General features: G+C 43.2%; 1 protein-coding gene across 1 annotated transcript in view; it reads right to left on the reverse strand.

Moving 5' to 3' along the window:
* SYN3 (synapsin III) overlaps positions 1-19314 on the reverse strand; it is a 406353-nt gene that overhangs the window by 357275 nt on the left and 29764 nt on the right. Inside the window, 1 exon segment of the mRNA XM_069082163.1 lies at positions 6217-6274. Coding sequence (XP_068938264.1) covers positions 6217-6274 — 58 coding nt within the window.

The following is a 19314-nucleotide window of genomic DNA, read 5'->3' on the forward strand; positions in this document are numbered from 1 at the left end:
TTCCTTCCTTCCTTCCTTCCTTCCTTCCTTCTTTCTTTCTTTCTTTCTTTCTTTCTTTCTTTCTTTCTTTCTTTCTTTCTTTCTTTCTTTCTTTCTTTCTTTCTTTCTTTCTTTCTTTCTTTCTTTCTTTCTTTCTTTCTTTCTTTCTTTCTTTCTTTCTTTCTTTCTTTCTTTCTTTCTTTCTTTCCTTCTTTCTTTCTTCATAAATACCAGAACCTAACTACCATTAATTACACAGAAGGTATCCCAGTGCCCACCAGAACCCTACATAGGTGACAGGGTTCCTCATAGCTAGTGACCTGGAAACAATGAACTCCAACCAGGGCATCTACCAATGCACTTGGGGTCATGACAAATAAGGATTTAGAGGTAATTTGCAGCTACCAGAGCAAGGGTGTGACCCAGGGCTGAGACTGGAGAAGACCTTGATTCACCCAGAGACAACTTTTGAAATTTCTGGGCTATTTTCACCAAGTAAATGCCACAGAATATAGTAGTAGACTTGGAGTTAGGGAGACCTGAGTTCAAATCCTACACCAGATACTCTATGTGGTCTAGCCTCAGTTTCCTTATCAGTAAAATCAGGATAATAACAGTACCTGCTTCCCAGGTATGCTGTAAGGATCTAATGAGATAATGTCTGCATATCTTAAAGTATTATACAAATGTCTGTATTATTTTTATTATTATAATGACTTCTAGTATTAAAATTATGAGCACATGTAAACAAATGTCCCTTATCTCACTTCCCAATACCTATAGCATCCTGGACTTAATTCTAGGGAAACTTCTTTGAGGGTCATCTAGGGTTTGCTTGGTGGAATGTCTGTAACTCAGTCAACAAGCATTTATTAAATGTTTAACCCTGGGCAAGTCATTTAACTGTTTGCCTCAGTTTCCTTATCTGTAAAATTAGTTGGAGAAGGAAATGGCAAACCACTCCAGTATCTTTGCCAAGAAAATTTTCAAATGGGGTCACAGGGAGTAGGACATGATTGGGAATGATAAAATAACAACAAAAATATTCCAAGCACTCTGTGTACCCCAGGAACACACAGAAAGGCAAACACCTAGTCTATGCCCTCAAGAAGGGCACTGATGGGAAAAACATGATGCAAATGACTATGTATGTACAAGGTTTATACAGTGTCAATGAGCAAGGATCTCAGAGGGGAAGCATCAGCAGTGAGGAGAGGGTTGGAGAGCACCAGGAAACACTTCTCTCTGAAGGCAGAATTGACCTCAAGTCTAAGAGGAAGCCAGAAAAGCTGTGAGAGAATTCCAGGTATGAATGCAACACCAACTGTTTAAAATTTTTTTAAATAAATTTTTATTTAGGGACGGCCAGGTAGCACAGCAAGTAAGAGCACCGGCTCCAGTGTCAGAACGACCTGGAGATCGAATCCCGGTCTCAGACACTTAGCACCCACCCAGAAACACCTGGCCATGTGACCTTGAGCAAGTTACTTAACCCCAATTGCTTAGGGGCGGCCAGGTGGCTCAGCGAGTAAGAGCACAGGCTCCAGAATCGGGATGACCTGGAGATCGAATCCCAGGGTCAGACACTCAGCACCACACCCAGAAATAACTGGCCGTGTAACCTTGAGCAAGTTACTTAACCCTGATTGCTTAAAAAAAAAAAAAAGAGAAAAAAAATAAATTTTTATTTAAATTTAATAAATTGTACTTATTAGATTTATTGTATATAATAAATTAAATAAAATTTGTATTGATCTAGTTGTTTTTATGTTATGTCAGTTTCCCCCTTATAGAAGGGAGGGAACAAGCATTTCTATAAAAGCCCACTTTGTGCCAGGCACTGGGCTGAGTTCTTTTTATATATATTATCTCATTTTAGCCTCACAACAACTTTTTGAAGAAGATGCTATTATTATCCTCATTTTACATTTGAGGAAACTGAGGCAAACAGAAGTCAAGTGACTTATCTAGGATCACACAGCTAGTAAGTGTCTGAGGCTGGATTTGATCTCACGTCTTCTTGATTTCAGGTTCAGCATTCTTTCCACTGTGCCATCAGCTGCCTAATATCCCTCTTGCTCCCTTTTCCCAGAGCAATATAGCTTATAACAAAGAACTGATATGCCATCTTTCTTTGGACAGGGGAGAAGGAGCAATATTCTAGGAATTGGGGGGGGTGAGCCTCAAAGGCAGCAACAAAGATCTGTTACATTGACTTTGGGGAAGTCACTTGAACTTGGGTCTCAGTTTCCTTATCTATAAAATGAATGGGTGATCTCTAAGTTCTTTTCTGGCTTCAGGTCCTTCCGTGATATATTCTAACGTACTGGGATCAAAGAAGGAAAGAGGAAGGAATGGGAAAGACTGACTGAAGACCAAAGGGCCCCTCATCTAGACCTCAATGGTTATCGTGTGTGTGTGTGTGTGTGTGTGTGTGTGTGTGTGTGTGTGTGTGAGGATTTCCAGTGACTGAGGAACAGCGCAACAAACAGTGGAGGAAATTCCCTGCCCCAGTGAAATCACCAGTCAGCCAATGAAAACCAACCAACTGATGAACAAACACGAGCAGGGTTGGACCACATGAGTTCTAAGGCCCCTTCCAAGTTGAACACTCTGTGTTTTTATGACTCTAAGAACATACTGGACCCAACAGGACTCCCAGCAGCCAGTGGGGAAGCCAAGAACTCCATGGGATGAGCCAAAGGCTCATTTCTTTGGAAAGAGATGGAAATAATGAATGGAGGCTTGTCAAGCCTAGCGTTCTCCAGATCTTTCCTTTTGTTCTCTTAAGTGATGATGGCTCCAAATGAAATGAATCATGCAATCATAAGTTTAGAGCTGGAAAGGACCTTAGTGGTCATAGAGTCCAACCTTCTTATTTGACAGATGAGGAAACTGAGCCCCAGAGAAGTCAAGGAATTTTCCCATGGTCACAAAAATCTGTATGTGTCTGAGGTGGGATTTGAACACGGAACAGGAAGGGAGGGAAGAAACAAGTGTTTATTGAGTGTCTATTATGTGTTGAGCACTGTTCCAAGACCTTCATAAATATTATCTCATGTGGTCTTCACCACAATCTTCAAAGGTGCTATTATTATTCCTATTTTACAGATGAGGAAACTGAGGCAAGCAAAGGTTACGAGACCATTTTCCAAGCACTGCACTTGCCACCGCAACACAAAGAAAGCCAAAAACCCAGTCCCCGTCCTCAAGGAGGTCCCCAGTGGAGAAACCAGATGCAAATGACTAAGAACATACAAGACACATGCAGTAGAAATGGATATTAATCTCAGAGGAAGGCATTTGCCCAGTATCACACAGCTAGGAAGTATTTGAGACTGGATTTGACCTAAAGTCTTTCCGACTTGGGAGTACTTGCTTTACCTTGTCCTGGGTTTGGGCCCCATCATGCCTCTTCCCAATATCTCTGTGCCATCCAATTCCACCGGCCACTTCCCATCAGAGCTCAAGCTCCCAGCCTCTACTGGGTCTTGCCATGGTTTCCAACCAACTGTATTTCCCTACTATCTCCATGCTAAGATGTAACTTGTCCAACACAATCCTGCCCACCCCTTCTCCTTCTTTCCGATGCTGGCTCTGAGAATGGTAACTAAACCAACCCTACTCTTGTTCCTGAAAAAGAAACCACAGGTCAATTCATAACCCTATGACTCCAATTAACATCCCTTTGGGCTGAAACACTCTTTCTTTTCCACCACTCACCACAGGTATTGTCTTCTTCCTTGAGAAAGCAGTTTCTTCACAGCGAGTAAGAGCACCGGCTCCAGTGTCGGGATGACCTGGAGATCGAATCCCGGGCTCCGACACTTAGCACCCACCCAGAAACACCTGGCCGTGTAACCTTGAGCAATTTACTTAACCCCGATTGCTTAGGGGCAGCCAGGTGGCTCAGCGAGTAAGAGCACTGGCTCCAGTGTCGGGATGACCTGGATCAAATCCGGGCTTAGATACTCAGCACCATGCCCAGAAATAACTGGCCGTGTAACCTTGAGCAAGTTACTTAACCCCAATTGCTTTAAAAAAAAAAAAGAAAGCAGTTTCTTGAGGGTAGGGACTAGTAAATCACAAAAGGCAAATACTTGCAAGGTGGTCAAAAGAAGCAATACAAGGAAATGCTCAAGGTCTCTCTTAAGAACTTTGGAATCGATTGTGAGACATGGGAGACACTGGCATAGGACCACTCAGTATGGCGTGCCCACATCTGAGAAGGTGCCATGCTCTATGAGCAAAGCAGAACTAAATTAGCTCAAAAGAAATGTAAGATGCACAAAATTAGAGAATCCACCCCAAATGTTCCCATGGACTATTTGTGCCCAACCTGGGGTAGAGCACTCTGAGCTTATATTGGTCTGATTGGCTACAATTGGACACATTATAACTTGACTCTTACATAGTGATGCCATTTTGGTCCTCTTCAAGAACAAAGGACAACAGCCAGTGTGTTTATTCAGTGCTTAGCTCAGTACCTCATATACAGCAAACATTCAATAATTGCTTTTTCCTTTCATTTATTCAAAGCTATTGCAGCAGAGACAAGGCTCTTGTTTGACAGGATTAGAATATGATTCTGAAGACTGCTTATGTGTCTATCATTGGAGAACCAGCCTAGCCAAGTCCTCATGACTTTAACGTTGACTACTAAGTGATACATATTTTTGGCCACAGACTTTCATGAATCAAATCAATCAACAAGAATTTATTAAACCTCTATTATGTGCCAGGCACTGTGCTAGGCACTGGGAATAAAAAGAAAAAAATGAAAAATCCTTGCCTCAAGGAGTTTAAATCCTGGGAGAAACACCCTGTACTAAGGAGGGCAGAGGTTGAGATTTACATCAGTAAAAGCAACACCCATTCTGATGTAATTGCCCACCCAAAGTAGAGGCCTGGGGGCCACAGATCCTACTAGAGATATGCAGATGGATTTCAGGGGGCTCATGAATTTGAACGGGAAAAGAAAAATCAACTCCATCTTTATTTCTATATAACTGGTTTTCTTTGATTTTGTTTTGTGCATTTAAAAACATGATTCTGAGAAGGGTTCCAAGAGGATCAGAGAAGACTGCCAGAGGAGTCCATGAAAAAAAAATTAAGAAAGAAGTTTGGCTCTAAAGAATCAAAACAATTATTACAATCATGATGTTATAAGGGTAAGAATAAGGATGCTACTAATTTGTTTCATGATGTTGGTCAAGCCATTTCATTTTTCTGGGCCTCAGTTTAAACATCTGTAACATAATGGAATTGAATTCAATGACTATTAAGTTCCTTTTGAACTTAAAAGGAATTTCTAAGATCTTTGTAGTCCTTTGAGTAAGGATGGTAGCTTTAATATTCACCAGGCACTGGGACACTTGTGTCCTTGTCCTGATTTCACTCTGAATCAGTCAATCAACAAGAATGCATAACTTTAGGCAGGTTAATTACATTCACTTCACCAGTCTAGGCAATATGCCAAGTTTCAAAGAAGATGCCAATATACATTGTGTATTTGTGCCTACTGTATGCCAGGCTGATCCCTACTATGTGCTAGGTACGATGCTAACAAAGGCAGAAGTAAGACAGTCCTTCCCCTCTGTGTCCTTTGACTCATTCCTTGATATTTCTGTGTCTCCATTTTCATGCCTGTAATAGGTTTCCCTGTTCATGACCTATCTTTTAGGGTTGTGGTAAGGATATGGGTCTATGGATGAGATGGGTTGGGGTGGAGAGAGCGCTTGGGAGGGGAAATTGCTATTTAATGTAACAAATAACTCTCTGGTATGTGTTAGAAGAGATTGACAGATGGGGCGGAGAGAGAGAAAGAGGGAGGGAGGGAGAGGAGAGCAAGAAGGAGAGGGAGAGGGAGAAGGGGAGGGAGAGGGAAAAGGGAGGAAGAGAGAGAGAGAGAGAGAGAGAGAGAGAGAGAGAGGGAGGGAGAGAGAGAGAGGGAGAGAGGGAGAGAGGGAGGGAGGGAGAGGCTGGTCAATGGGTTAACCAAGGAAAGGTGGAACCATCCCAGAGCAGCTATGACTCTGAACCCACAGCCTCCTCAGAGAAGAACTTTTAAGACACAAGTAACAACACAAAACTGGTTATCCAGTGTGGGTACCTACAAGTGATCCACTTTCCCTTTTCTCCTATCTTGCATCTTTTAGGGGCAAAGGACATCATGGCAATGGGGAATGCTCCTCTTGCTAATGGCCACTTTTGTAGAAAGGGTTGGCTCTTACTGACCTGTTCCACTCTAATCTCAATCTCTCCATTCATCTTCTTTCCATAGAAATACTTGGTCCTTTGAGAAGGAGAAGAGAGGAGTTGGATTTTAGCAGAAAGTTTATTCTTTTCTAGTCTGGCCCTAAACCAGGTCCCCAGAATGACCATCTCAATCTGCTTCTTTAGTGATATACAGGAATGCCCTGTCTAAGTCATTAACTGATTCTGCCAATGAAAAATAATATGTCAAAACAGGTTGAGTCAGTCAATCAGTCATTCGACAAGCATCCTGGGAATACAAAGAAGGTTAAAAAAGCCCATGCTTTTTCCTTTCACTTCTTCAAAGCCATTGCGGCAGAGGCAAGGCTTTTGCTTGACAGGCTTAGAATGCAAGTCTGAAGATTGCTTATGTGTCAATCTTTGGAGAACCAGCCTAGTCAAGTTCAATATATATATATATATATATATATGTATACATATTCATATATATATATATGTATACATATTCATATATATATACACAGTCTTGTCAATCATTGAGAGTCACTTGGAGATCATCTCTGAGGGAGGGCACTAACAGTGGGGAGGTGTGGGAAGGTCTGGATTTGAGGGAAGCTTGAGAATCCCAGAGGCTGAAGTGAGGAGGGGGAGTATCCCAAGTATGGGGAATGGCCAGTGAAAATGCAGTCAAGAGATGGAGTGTCTTATGGGAACAATAGTAAGGAGACTATTGTAGAGGACTGGAGGACAGGGAAGGGTGGATGGGACCAGGCTAGGAAGGGCTTTAAAGGCTAAAAGATGATTTCATATTTGATATCATCTCTAACAGGGAGCAAATGGAGCTGACTGAGTAGAAGGGACATATGGTCCATATGTGAAGGATGGATTGGAACGTGGAGAGGTGTGAGGCAAGGAAACTATCCAGAAGGCTACTGCACATGCAGCAGCCAGAAAACTGGCCTCAGAGTTAAGGAGCCATGAGTTCAAATCCTACCACTAACATGGGGAGTCAGAGCTTGGGCAAGTCATTGGACTCTTGAGGGCTCCTTCTCCCATTGAGGAGCTCTTCCTTTAGTCACCATTTTGGGGATGGCCCCAGAGCAGCCATTTTTGGTTCATTAAGTTTATGTCACCATGCCTCTGCCTCAGTGCCTTCTTTCTAGCCCCCTTTAAAGCTCCTCTATGAGATGGTGCCATCTCCTATTGAAATGTAAGCTTCTGGAGGGCAGAGACTGTCTTTCTTTCACCTGTATTTGGATCCCCTTAGCCCAGTGCCTGGCACATAGCAAGCGCTTAGTAAATCATTGTGCATTGAAGATTGACTCAGTCTCATGGTACTCCCCAAGCAGCCCATGACAAGCTGTTGATCTGCATTGGGAGGAGGGAGGGAGTGTTCTAGGCTGATGATGTTACAAGTCACCATCCCCTAAACAAACAGATATCACAATAAAATAAGGACAGGTAGGTTCCCCAGGATTCATTATTGGATAGGGGACAGGAAAGAATGGGAGAAGAAATAGAATGGAGAGGAAAGGGGGTGGGGGAAGGAAGAAAGGAATAGGAAGGAGAAAAGTAGATGGAAAGGGAAGAAGAAAAGTGTGGGGGGGGAGAAGGATGGAGTATAAGAAGGAAGAAGGAAAATGGGAGGAAAAAAGGAGAGAAAAGAAGGGAGAAGATTGGGCATGTGGCAGTGATAGGAATATTTTCCTTCCATCCTTTCTCCTCTTTTCTTAGTTTCATGTCCTTTCTTCCCCTCCCATCCCATAGAAATTTCAAGGTGGAAGGAAATTAAGTGGTAATCTTGTCTAGCTCTTGCATGAACGAAAATTGCTCCTAGATCATCCCCCAGGACTCCTGCAGCCTTTCTTTGAAGGCAAGGTTAGGGATCACTGCCTCCTCTATCAATCAGTAGGAATAAATGCCCCGAACCAAAGTCAGACAAGGTTTTATAGCATGATGATCATAATGAGAAAGAGGATATAACAGGCCATTTGTTTTATTTCCCTGTGTCTCCAGGGATAAATTGTACCTTTTACTCTTTGGAGCATAACTGCTGAGGGCAACTAGGACATTAAAGGAGCATCCATTTTTACAAATGAGGAAACTGAGTCCCAGAGAGTTAAAGTGGCCTTCCCAAAGTCAAGTAGACAGAATTGTGCTGTTACTTTACAATTTCTCTCTCCATACCTGGAATGTTCTCCCTCCTTACCCTTTCATCGCAGAAAATACTTGTAAAGCATTTAGTACAATGCCTGGCATTCAGTAGATACTATATAAATGTTTATTCCATTTCCCCTCCCCCTTCTTCCCTTCTGCCTTCTCTCTTCCCTCATGCTTCATGAAGATCAATTGAAGGGACCAGGGATTTTTATTCTGAAAAAAACTTAGGAAATCACTTGACGGCCACCATGTTGAAGAGAGATCAGACTTACTCTGTCTGGCCCCAGAGGGAAGAATAATGATCCATGGGTAAAAGGTGCAAAGAGGTAAGCTTTGGTTAGATTTTCAGGAAGATTTCCTGACACTGTTTTCCTCAGGAGGTGACAGGACCATTGGATCCCAGATCCACAGCTGGAAGGGACCTCTGTGGCCATGTATTCCAACCCTATCATTTTCACAGGAGGATAATGAGACTCAGCGGAAAAGGACTTAGGACTTTAGATTTAGAGCTGAAAGAGACCATGTAGCGCAACCCTATCATTTTACAGAAGAGGAAACTGAGGCTCAGGGAGAAGTCACTTGTACAAGATCACCAGGTGGTTTCAGAGAGGAGTTTTAAACCCAGATTCTTCAGAGCTCACAGTTTACCCCTTTGCACTAGGCAATAAGCTTCTCCTCTTTGGAGACTGGAGGTTTTCAGGCAAAGACTGGATAACCACTTGTCAGGTGTGATGGAGAGAGGCTTCTTGCTTTTAGGTCTACTTATTATCTATATGTCTGTGACCATGCCACTCTGAGCCTCAGTTTTCTTATTTATAAAATGGAGATAAAAATAGAAAGGTAGGGATATCACATTGTTAAGGGAGGGGGAGAGAGAGAGACAGAGAAAGAGAAAGAGAGAGACAGAGAGAGAAAGAGACAGAGAGAGAGAGACAGAGACAGAGAGAGAGAGAGAGACAGAGAGAGACAGAGACAGAGAGAGAGAGAGACAGAGACAGAGAGACAGAGAGAGAGGGAGACAGAGACAGAGAGACAGAGAGAGAGAGACAGAGAGACAGAGAGAAAGAGAGACAGAGAGACAGAGAGAGACAGAGAGAGAAGGAAGGAGAGAGAGGAGAGAGAGAGGAAGGAAGCAAGGAAGGAAGGAAGCAAACAAGGAAGGGAGGAACTATCACCCAAACTGAAGGTTGGAACCAGTTAAATGTAGGCTGGATTAAGGAGATTATGTAGTTGGTGTACAAAAAGGGAAAGGGGCAAAGTATGTAGGGGAATAGACTTAAGGAGAACATAAAGTCTTATTATCGAAAGCTGGGCTTTACCTTAGAGATTGACCAGTAGAATGTAAGTTCCTTGAGGGCAGGTGTTGTTGCATTTTTCTTTTTGTATTTTTAGTGTCTAGTACACGGCCTGCCACACTAAACACTTAAGACAATTTTCAAGTGTGGATAGGACCAGATGCCCTCGGAGATTCCTTCCAACTTTGTAAAACTCCATGCCTCTGCTTCTGTCTAGTGAGTAAGCACCCTCCCTGCCTCTGGCAGCAGCTCGCTCCATTTTGGGTCTGCTCCAATTGCTGGTTTCCATCTAGACTGAAGAAGCCTCAGTACAGCTGGTGGCCACTGGTTCCTGCTGTGCCTTCTGAGGCCAAGCAGAAGTGATTCCTTTTTCTATATGACAATCCTTGGAATGTTAGGAGATGCTGGTCATGGTTTTAAAAAGTCAGAAAATCACTAGATATATGCATATGTATGCTGTGCAATTCATATACATGTCAGTGTACATGCACATGTGCATAAATATATATGTATATCCATGTACACAAGTGCACATGTGGAGTCTGAAAATAGGTACTCATGTGTATACATACAACGAGACTATATAGATTTCATATATACAAATTTATGAGATTATATTACATAGATCCGTGTAGATATACACACTATAAATATACACACATGTATATATACTATACACAGATACACATAAACATATGTGTGTATACATACACACATACATACATCCATACACATATATTCTTGTTTGGTCCTTATAACAACCTTATCAAGTAGGTGTAGTATTAGTTTCATACAGGGAAACTGTCACATAGTATCAGAGGCAGGATTTGAACTCAGGTCTTCCTGAATCTAAAGCCACCTAGCATTCCACTCAGCTAATCCACCTAGAAGGCAAAGAATGGTTTACACAGCATTTGGGGAACTGTGCATGGCTTTTAATCATCCCAGACTAGACTTTGCCCATAATTTTGCCTCTTTATTTTTAAACACTGGGCTTAATTCTTCCATTGGGAGACACAGCGGTAGAATGGTGAAAGGTGGGGAGACCTGTGTTCAGATCCTCTCCCAGAAAGTCACTGAAGCTCTCTCAAGAGGTCCAAGACAAGTAAATGAGATGTAAAAGGATGTAGGTGAGTAATTTGCTTTGGAGGAGAGAGTTTCTACACTGTTCACAATGCAGGTATAGACTGACTGTCCACTCCCAGTTCTTCCCCTGAAGCTCCATCACTAGGAATCAGAATATCCCAAATTCAATAAGAGTCATCAGCAAAAGTGACCAAAAATGCCCTGGGAGCATGAACAGGATATTAGCTGGCTGAACTTCATTAGCAGTGACTTGTGACTTGTATCAGAATGGACGTGAAAGGGATGACCAAGGAAACGGGACTCCAGGAGGGGAAGTAGCCTGGTCATATGGAAAGAAAGAGAATCATAACGTGGGAGAGACTGAAGGTTCTATTTGCTCATCCTTGGAATGTTCAGAGAGACAGAAGAGGGCCTGCTGGCGTGGGCTAAATACTCTCTGGAGGAAGGAGCTGAAAATTTCAGAGGATGAGAAGGGTTGGCTGGGTTGTGGTTGGTACCCATGGAAGGAATACCTACCTGGATAAGCTTATGGACCCATTGGCCCATCAAAGCATAACATGAGGCAGCATGCTATGGATTTGGTGTCTCAGGCACTGGGTATACTACCTCCTGGATCTCTGAGGTGACTTTCCAGCCATGAAATGTGGATCCCTGCTTCTAGAAGGTTTAGCTCCTGCCCAAATCCCAGAGGACTCTCAGGGGTGGGGAACCTGCAGCCTCAAGGCCACAGGTGGCCCTATAGGTCCTCAAGTGGAACCTTTTGATAGAAGGATTTGTTCTGTGAAGTTTGAATTCAAAGGGCCACAGTCAAGGATCTAGAGGGCCATGTGCTGCCTCGAGGCCACAGGTTTCCCCACCCCTGACCGTCCCACCCTGCCTAGAGGGCGTAGATCATCAGGGCCACCTGAGGAGTCCCTTTCCCCCCTGGTGAATGGAGGGACCTGTTGCTTTCGGGTTGGCCCTGCTCCAAGGAGGGGCCCACAGCCGTCTCTCCCCTGTTGACATTAATGGGAGTGGTGGGGCGAAAGCCTCATCTGTCACAGCCAGGATACAGCTCAATGGAGGTGGGGATTTGAGTGGGAGTAAATGAGGGGCCCAGGCAGGTCTTGATTCCCCTGATCTTCTGCCGCCACATTCCTGGCCCCTTCCCTCCCCACTCTTAATCTATCCACTCCCTGCCAGCTCTCTTCTGAAATGCCGAAAAGGGAGGAGACAGCTGTGGTCCTGAACCCCTTGAGCAGGTAAAACCCAACCCATTCTGGGCCCCCCCAGGGGACTGAAGTGATGTGGGGACATGAAAGGGAGAAACTGGGCTTGGAAGCAGAAGTTATAGATTCAAATCCCAACTCTGTCATGTGGATTTGTAACCTCTGGCAAGTGATTTGACCATTCTGAACCTCAGTCTTCTCATGTGTAATATGGGGAAAAAGATATTTGCACTGCCTGCCTCACAGGGTATTGTTTTGTGAAGGGACAGAGCATCTTATAAAGTTAAGCTATATGGGGGCGGGGAGAGGCAGTTTGGCTTAGAGAACAGAGCACTCCTCTGGAAATGAGAAAGTCTTGAGTTCAAATCCCAGCTCTGACACTTACTAGCTGTGGTCATCCAGGGGAAGTCACTCTCACAGCGTTGCTGGAAACACTGTGTAAAGTGCTTTGTAAGCCCTCCATAAAGATGAACTCGACATTAGTATGATTAATATTTGCAAAGCATTTTAAGGATGTTCACTCCTCTGATTCTTGCAATAGAAGTAGGGGTTAAGGATTGCTGTTAGCCCCATTTATAGAGGAGGAAACTTAGGTATGAAGAGCAGAGCTACTTACCCAGGGACACATAGCTGGAGAGCGTCAGAGGTGGGATTTGAACCCTGGTCCGGCTGACTCTACCTCTAGTGCTTTCTTCACCACACCAGGCTACATTCCAAGGAAAATTTGCCCTCTCTACTTTGGAATGCCAGCTCCTAGTGGTTCTGATCATGACTAAGAAATCAGGATGTTTCTTAGAGGGAATCCCAGAACTTCTGAGTCAGAGTATCCCAAATCCCCGAGACCATCCAGCCCCTGATTTAAGGCCTCCCCAGAGGGTCAACCACCCACCTCCCCTGGTAACTTGTTCCATGTTAGCACCCATGTAAGTGTTACCGTGTTTCCCCGATAATAAGACACTGTCTTATTAATTTTTTTGGACAGAAAAACACCAGAGGGCTTATTTTCAGGGGAGGGCTTATTTTAATGAACATTGACAGCAATTTTAATAAACAGGTAAATGTGAACAAAAAAATATACCTTTATTCAATAATGAATTCAATAAAGAACAGGATGACACGCTCACTGCTGCAGCTCTGATTGGATGCAGCTCGGAGCGCAGCGTGCGTTTCATGGGGGGGGGGGACGGTGCATACAGAGGGTACCGTAATATAGCGTGTAGCGCAGGGGATCACCTTCACTACAGTAGCAATCTCAATAGGGCTTATTTTCGGGGGAGGGCTTATTTTAGAGGAATCTTACACAGTAAGGGGAGGGCTTATTTTTGGGATAGGTCTTATTATCGGGGAAACATGGTAAGAAGGCTTTCCTGATGCTAAGCGTCATTCTGATTCTTTATACTGTCTACCGTTGGTTCCTGCCTCTAGGGTCAAGCCCAAGAAACCTTCTTCCCAAAGAGCCCTTTGAATGCCCGAATAAAGCTATGGTTGCCCTTCTCGGGTTAGCCATGCCCAGTTCCTTCAAGTGACTCTCATAGGGTATGGGCCTTAGACTCTTCACCATCCTTCTTGCCTCCCCTGAGCACTGGCACACACTAGGCTCTCAATAATTGCTTGTAGACTGACTCTCCAGTTTATCTGTCTCCTTCCTATAAGTTGCTACTCAGAATTGAACCCTATGCTCTAGAATCTAGAGTCAAGATGAAGTCTGACCAGGAATTGGCTTTTTACTTATCTTTGAAGAACTGACTTCCCTATGTGAGAAGTAAATTAAAGGAGATAAGTGTCAGCCAGCTGTGATGAAGCTGGGTAAGAGTTCTAAGTTACTACTAATAACAGTAATTAATAATAATAAATAATAACTAACATTTATGTACAGATTACCATGTGCTAGGTACTATGCATAGTATTTTACAGTTTCTTATTTGATCCTCATAACAATGTGGGAGATGAGGGTTGTTATTAACTTATTTATTATTAATTAAGTTATTATTATTAACTCCATTTTATAGATGAGGAAAGCCAGAGGTTAAGTGACTTGGCCAGGGTCACACAATTAAGTGTCTGAGGCCAGCCTGGAACTCGGGTCTTCCTGATTCCAGACCCCACGCTCTATCCATAGTACCACCTAGCAGTTTACATTCTAATGGTGGAGATGAAATGCAGAAACTTAGGTGTATACAACATACAAACAGAACAGATACAAGGCTATCCAAGGGAGAGGTACCAGCAGCTGGGGGTTAAGGTTGGGGGAAGGACATTTTGCAACCAGTAGACGTTTAATAAATGTTTGTGGAATGAATGAATGAATGAACAAAGGAGGGAATGAACGAATGAATAAATGCAAACACCAAACACAAGCTGGGAGGGGCTTTGGGAGGGCAGAGGCACATATACCACCCAAGCAGCAGTTGGACTGGAGAGAGGCCTACAAAAGACCCTTCCCATTCCCACCCCCTAGTTCTGCTTGAAAGCTTTTTGTCTTGCACCTTTCTGAAATGTTTCCTGGAATTTCAGCTTGGACCACAGCAGAGGGGTCATGTAGCCCATCCCGGTCTGGCTGCAAAGCCATACTCCGTCTCCTTCTGGGCCACACACAGAGCTGACCTTCTCTGCTGGAGGTCTTTTAGCTTAGTTAACATACAGATTGGGCTGGACCGCTCTCTAAGAAGTTTTGCCGACAGATGGGCAGATGGGAGGGACTGGTTAGAGTCTAGATAGCATATAACTTCTAGTGAATTCAGCCCACTCTGCAACTGTTAGGTGACCTCCGGCAAACTGGGCATTCTTTTATGGTGCCCAGGATTTTAGGCTCCATCCTTACCCCCTGGCTCTTGTCCCCTGAAATCCTTCCTCCCACCCTTAGGCATTCAAAAGGGGCTCATGCCAAACTACTAATACTACACTGGGTCTCTAATTATTACAGGTATTTGGAAGGTGAGAATTAGAAAGTTAGCTTCTCTTGTTCTGGGAAGTTACTTGTTTGGGGAAGGCAAGAATATAAAGGATTTATGACTAGACAGCTCCGATCTTTTCTGGCTGTAGAAAGAGGAGAGCCAGAATAAATAATATTTGCCTTTTGTCCGAGGGGATCTCCTTCAAATAAATCAGTCTGGGGTTTTACCAGAAATAATAATAAAAGCTAGCATTTATACAGCCCTGTAAGGTTTGCCAAGGGCTTTACAGATATTTTATCTCACAACTCCCCTCTGAGGTAGTGTTAATATTATCCTCATTTTGTAGATGAGGAAACTGATACTTGGAGGTCAAGTGACTCGCCCAAGGTCACACAGCTAGCAAGTACCTGAATAGTACTTCTGTCCATGGCTCTGGCTTGCCCAGTGAGGCAGTAAGGAGAGATTTCCCAGGGAGGAAGGGGTCAAGAATTTTCCATTCAAGCTCCAGTTTTCTGCCTCCCAAAGGTCTCCAAGGAAATTGCAGGTCCTTGGTGAATTGTGTGAATAGGTTTGAAAGTCTTTGACCCAACAGAAGGAACTCAGGTACTTTTTCTCCTTTATGTCATAAAGTGGATCAAAAGCTAGGAGCCAGGTCTGAGATAGCTCTCTGACATTCACTCCAAGGAGGCAACCCCCCAGCAGCAACTCAGCATCCAATGGGGATTACACACGGACCCTCCAGAGAATCTGCTGGAAACCCCGCATTCTGGAGAGTAGATGCCTGGTCTCAGCTGGGCGCTGTTTCACTGTTCCTTTGATTGGCGTTGGTGGCTGCCAGGTCTGGATGAATTCAGCACCTCGTGAAGCTGTTTGCTTCCAGAATCTGGCATCAGCTGGAGCTATTCCCTCTTCCTCAAGGGAAGAGTGGACTTTGCCATGCTCTTTCAGCTTAATAACTCTCCTACTCTTCTAAACAAAAAGGCAGAAAAACCCTATGCATTGATCGCTAGACTACAGGGAAAAACATTTCTCAGTGTTGCTGCTTTTTTTTCCCCTTAAAAATAGTTCTTTCTGGGGTGGTTAGGTGGTGCACTGAATAGAGCACTGGCCCTGGAGTCAGGAGGATCTGAGTTTAAATCCAGCCTCAGACACTTAACACAAAAACTAGCCATGGGACCTTGGGCAAGTCAATTAACCTCAATTGCCCTCCAAAAAAAAAAAGCAAAAAAACCCATTTCTTTCAGATCCATAGCAAAAACAGGTTTTTCATCTCCAGAAGGAGACTTTGCCTTGACTACCATTTCTTATGGTAGAACACAGGACAGACCTATTCTTTGTTAACTGGACTCTTTAGGCTCAGTTGTATGAGATAAAGATATTTGTAACATGCTTAGCTGGGTGCCTGACACATAGAAGGTGCTTTATAAGACTATTATCCTTGTTATTATTGTCATCTCAACTTTCCCTTCCCCGTGATGTCCCCAGCAGAAATGCTTCTACTGTTTTCTTCTCATTTTAAAATTGATTTCTAGCTAAATGATGCCTGACTTTTGGAAATTGCAGCTCTGTATGAAAGAATAGCCACAAGAAATTGGTCACAAGCTTCCTCAAAGATCAGGATGCTTGGTGAGCTGAGGTAAGAAATTCTAGATTCAGAAAGTAGGCAGGAAGATAGCTTCTACCTCCCTTGTTGTTGTGAGGACCAAATGAGAGCTAGGGGTGGGGAACCTGTGGCCTTGAGGCCATGTATGGTCTTTCCTCTAGGTCCTTGGGTGCTATTTGACTGAGTCTGAGTTTTACAGAACAAACCCTTTTATGAAGGGGATTTGTTCTGTGAAATTTGGATTCAGTCAAAGAGCTGCACTTGAAGGCCTAGAGGGCCATATGTGGCCTTGAGGCCACAGGTTCCCCACCCTTGAATGTCAAGTGTTTTTGTAAACCTTAAAGCATCATATAAATGCTATTCATTTATTATAAATACTATTATTTATTATTATAAATATTAATGACTATATTATAATATAAATATTACTATAAATATCAATACCTTCATTGGGTCCAAGGAAGAAAGTTATTAAGCAGGCTTAACAAGTCAGAACATTAAAAAATGCCATCCTACATCTCCAGCCCCAAAGACAGTAGTATCAAGGAATGGTGTGGGAGAGGGCTGGGGCTGCCCTTGTTACAATCCTAGAATTTCAGAGATGGAAAGGAGCTCCAGTTCCCTAATCCAACCCAGGAAATTTCCTTTACAACATTCCCTATGAGTGGCCATCCAGCCTCTTCTCCAGTAATGGCTGCTCATTCATTCATTCATTCATTCATTCATTCATTCGACAAGCATCAAGTTCCTCCCATCTGCAGCAAGATTGGAAGCATAAAGAGAAAAAAAAAGAAATAGTTTTTGCCCTCAAGAAGCTTCCATTCTTTAGGATCAACTAATGAATCCATTGGCATTTGTTAAGCACTCACTGTGTGCCAGACTGTATTATAGATCCTGGTGATACAGATTCAAACGGAAACTGTTTCTGCCCTCAAGGAACTCAGATTTCATCGGAAAATAAATAGCATTCCCTGCTTCTGGCTTCTCCTCTCAACTTTCTCTTTGTTCTTTCATCTACTCAATTGCTTTCACCCCTTTTTGGAGCTCTCTGTATTTTCACCCCATATGGGCTGAAAACAAGGGTCCTACCAATTTTCCAGCTGTAATAGGGAATATCCAAGGAGGTCATGCACGTAAGGTGTGTTTGAAAACCACCATGTAAATGCCAGTCATTATTATTCTTGTCTTAATTCTTGTTCTTATTTGATGGTGTTCAGATAAAAATGGCACCAGGTGAAAATGACGCTACGTAATACAAGTCCTGTGATGTCTCCCCATCCTTTCATTGTAGGCACACTGCAAGCATCATCAGGCCAGCTCTAGTGATGACCAGGCCAGCAGGGATTGGATGGATCTCAACCTATTCCCACATAGTTTGGATTTCTTGCATTAGAAGCCCTATGTTTGGGGAGCTTTCCATTCCATATGACCTGAAGATTAAGTGTATTCAGTATGACATATTAATTATTGTCATTATCGTAAGTTATTATATAAATGATTGATACTATTATTATACAGGCAGTTAGGAAGCACAGTGAATAGAGTACTGGGCTTGGAGTAAGGAAGAGATAGATTCCAATCTAGCCTCAGACATTTACTAGCTGTGTGGCCCTGGACAAGGGACTTCACCCAGTTTGTCTCAGTTTCCTCATCTGTCAAATGAGCTGGAGAAGGAAATGGTAAACCACTCTAGTATCTCTGCCAAGAAAACCCCAAACATGGCCATGAAGACTCAGACTCAGTCATGAAGACTGGAATGAAACAAATGAACAACATTGTTATAAATGCCTGTTTCCTGCCTTATCAATTGGTCTACTTTCTTTGCTCAAATATGAGAATGATTCATGGTTTTGTCAGTGTTGGGGGCACTTCTGGTGTGGTGAGTCCCTCTAACAAATATGTGTCCAATCCACACCTCAGAAAGAGTCCCTTCTAAAGCATTCCTGACAAATGGTCATCTGGTCTCTAGCTGAAAGGGAAGGGACCAGCCCTGCCCTAGGATTTGGCTGCTGGCTTGATAGAGAAGTAGCTAATCTTTGGAGAGCTATCAGGGATGTGAAAAATGAGCCAGTCTATCCTGCTGACTCTCCATTTCATTCCAAACATTGCCTTTGCACAGCCCATGTCTGGAATTCCCTCTTTCCCCATCTGACCTCTTGGGGTTCAAGCTCCCTTCCTGACTCATATCAAGGACGAGTTCTTGAACAAATCCATTCTTGATGCCTCCAATTCTTGGCATTCTCCCTGCTCCCAAATGACTTAATACGTATGAAGGACACTGCCCCAACTCCCACTTATGCTGATGAATCATGTTGCCAGACCTTGACTATGTTATCCTTTCAGTGTTCTAGGGTGAACCTGGAGGGGATGGAGGGGGTTTTTGATGCTGTCTAGCTCACAAGCCCCAATCAAGTTGTTTTCTTGAGACCATATTAGTTGAGAATCATCTACTTAGATCATTAATGGGTTGGCTGAGGCTTACTATCACTTCTTTGAGGTACCGGTATCTTTTTACTCATTTGAAGTTGGGTGGGCAACTTAATGAATTTATTCAATATTCATTATATATATTGAATCAATATAGCATATTTATTCAATAATCATTATATATGATGATCTATTTGTATATATGTATTTGTATAATATGTTTCCTATTTATTTACCTGTGGGCTTGTTTCCACATTAATAGAAGGTAAAATCCTTCAGTGTTCTTGTCCATATGTCCCCTTTACTTTTTAAGAATATATGAAATGGGGTAGGCCAGGTGGCTCAGGGAGTAAGAGCACTGGCTCCAGTGTCGGGATGACCTGGGGATCGAATCCGGGCTCAGACACTTAGCACCACACCCAGAAATAACTGGCCGTGTAACCTTG

The sequence above is a fragment of the Petaurus breviceps genome, unplaced genomic scaffold (assembly GCF_028583685.1).
Source record: "Petaurus breviceps papuanus isolate PSGF00001 unplaced genomic scaffold, PetGlider_PUasm1.0 156, whole genome shotgun sequence".
Taxonomy (NCBI): domain Eukaryota; kingdom Metazoa; phylum Chordata; class Mammalia; order Diprotodontia; family Petauridae; genus Petaurus; species Petaurus breviceps.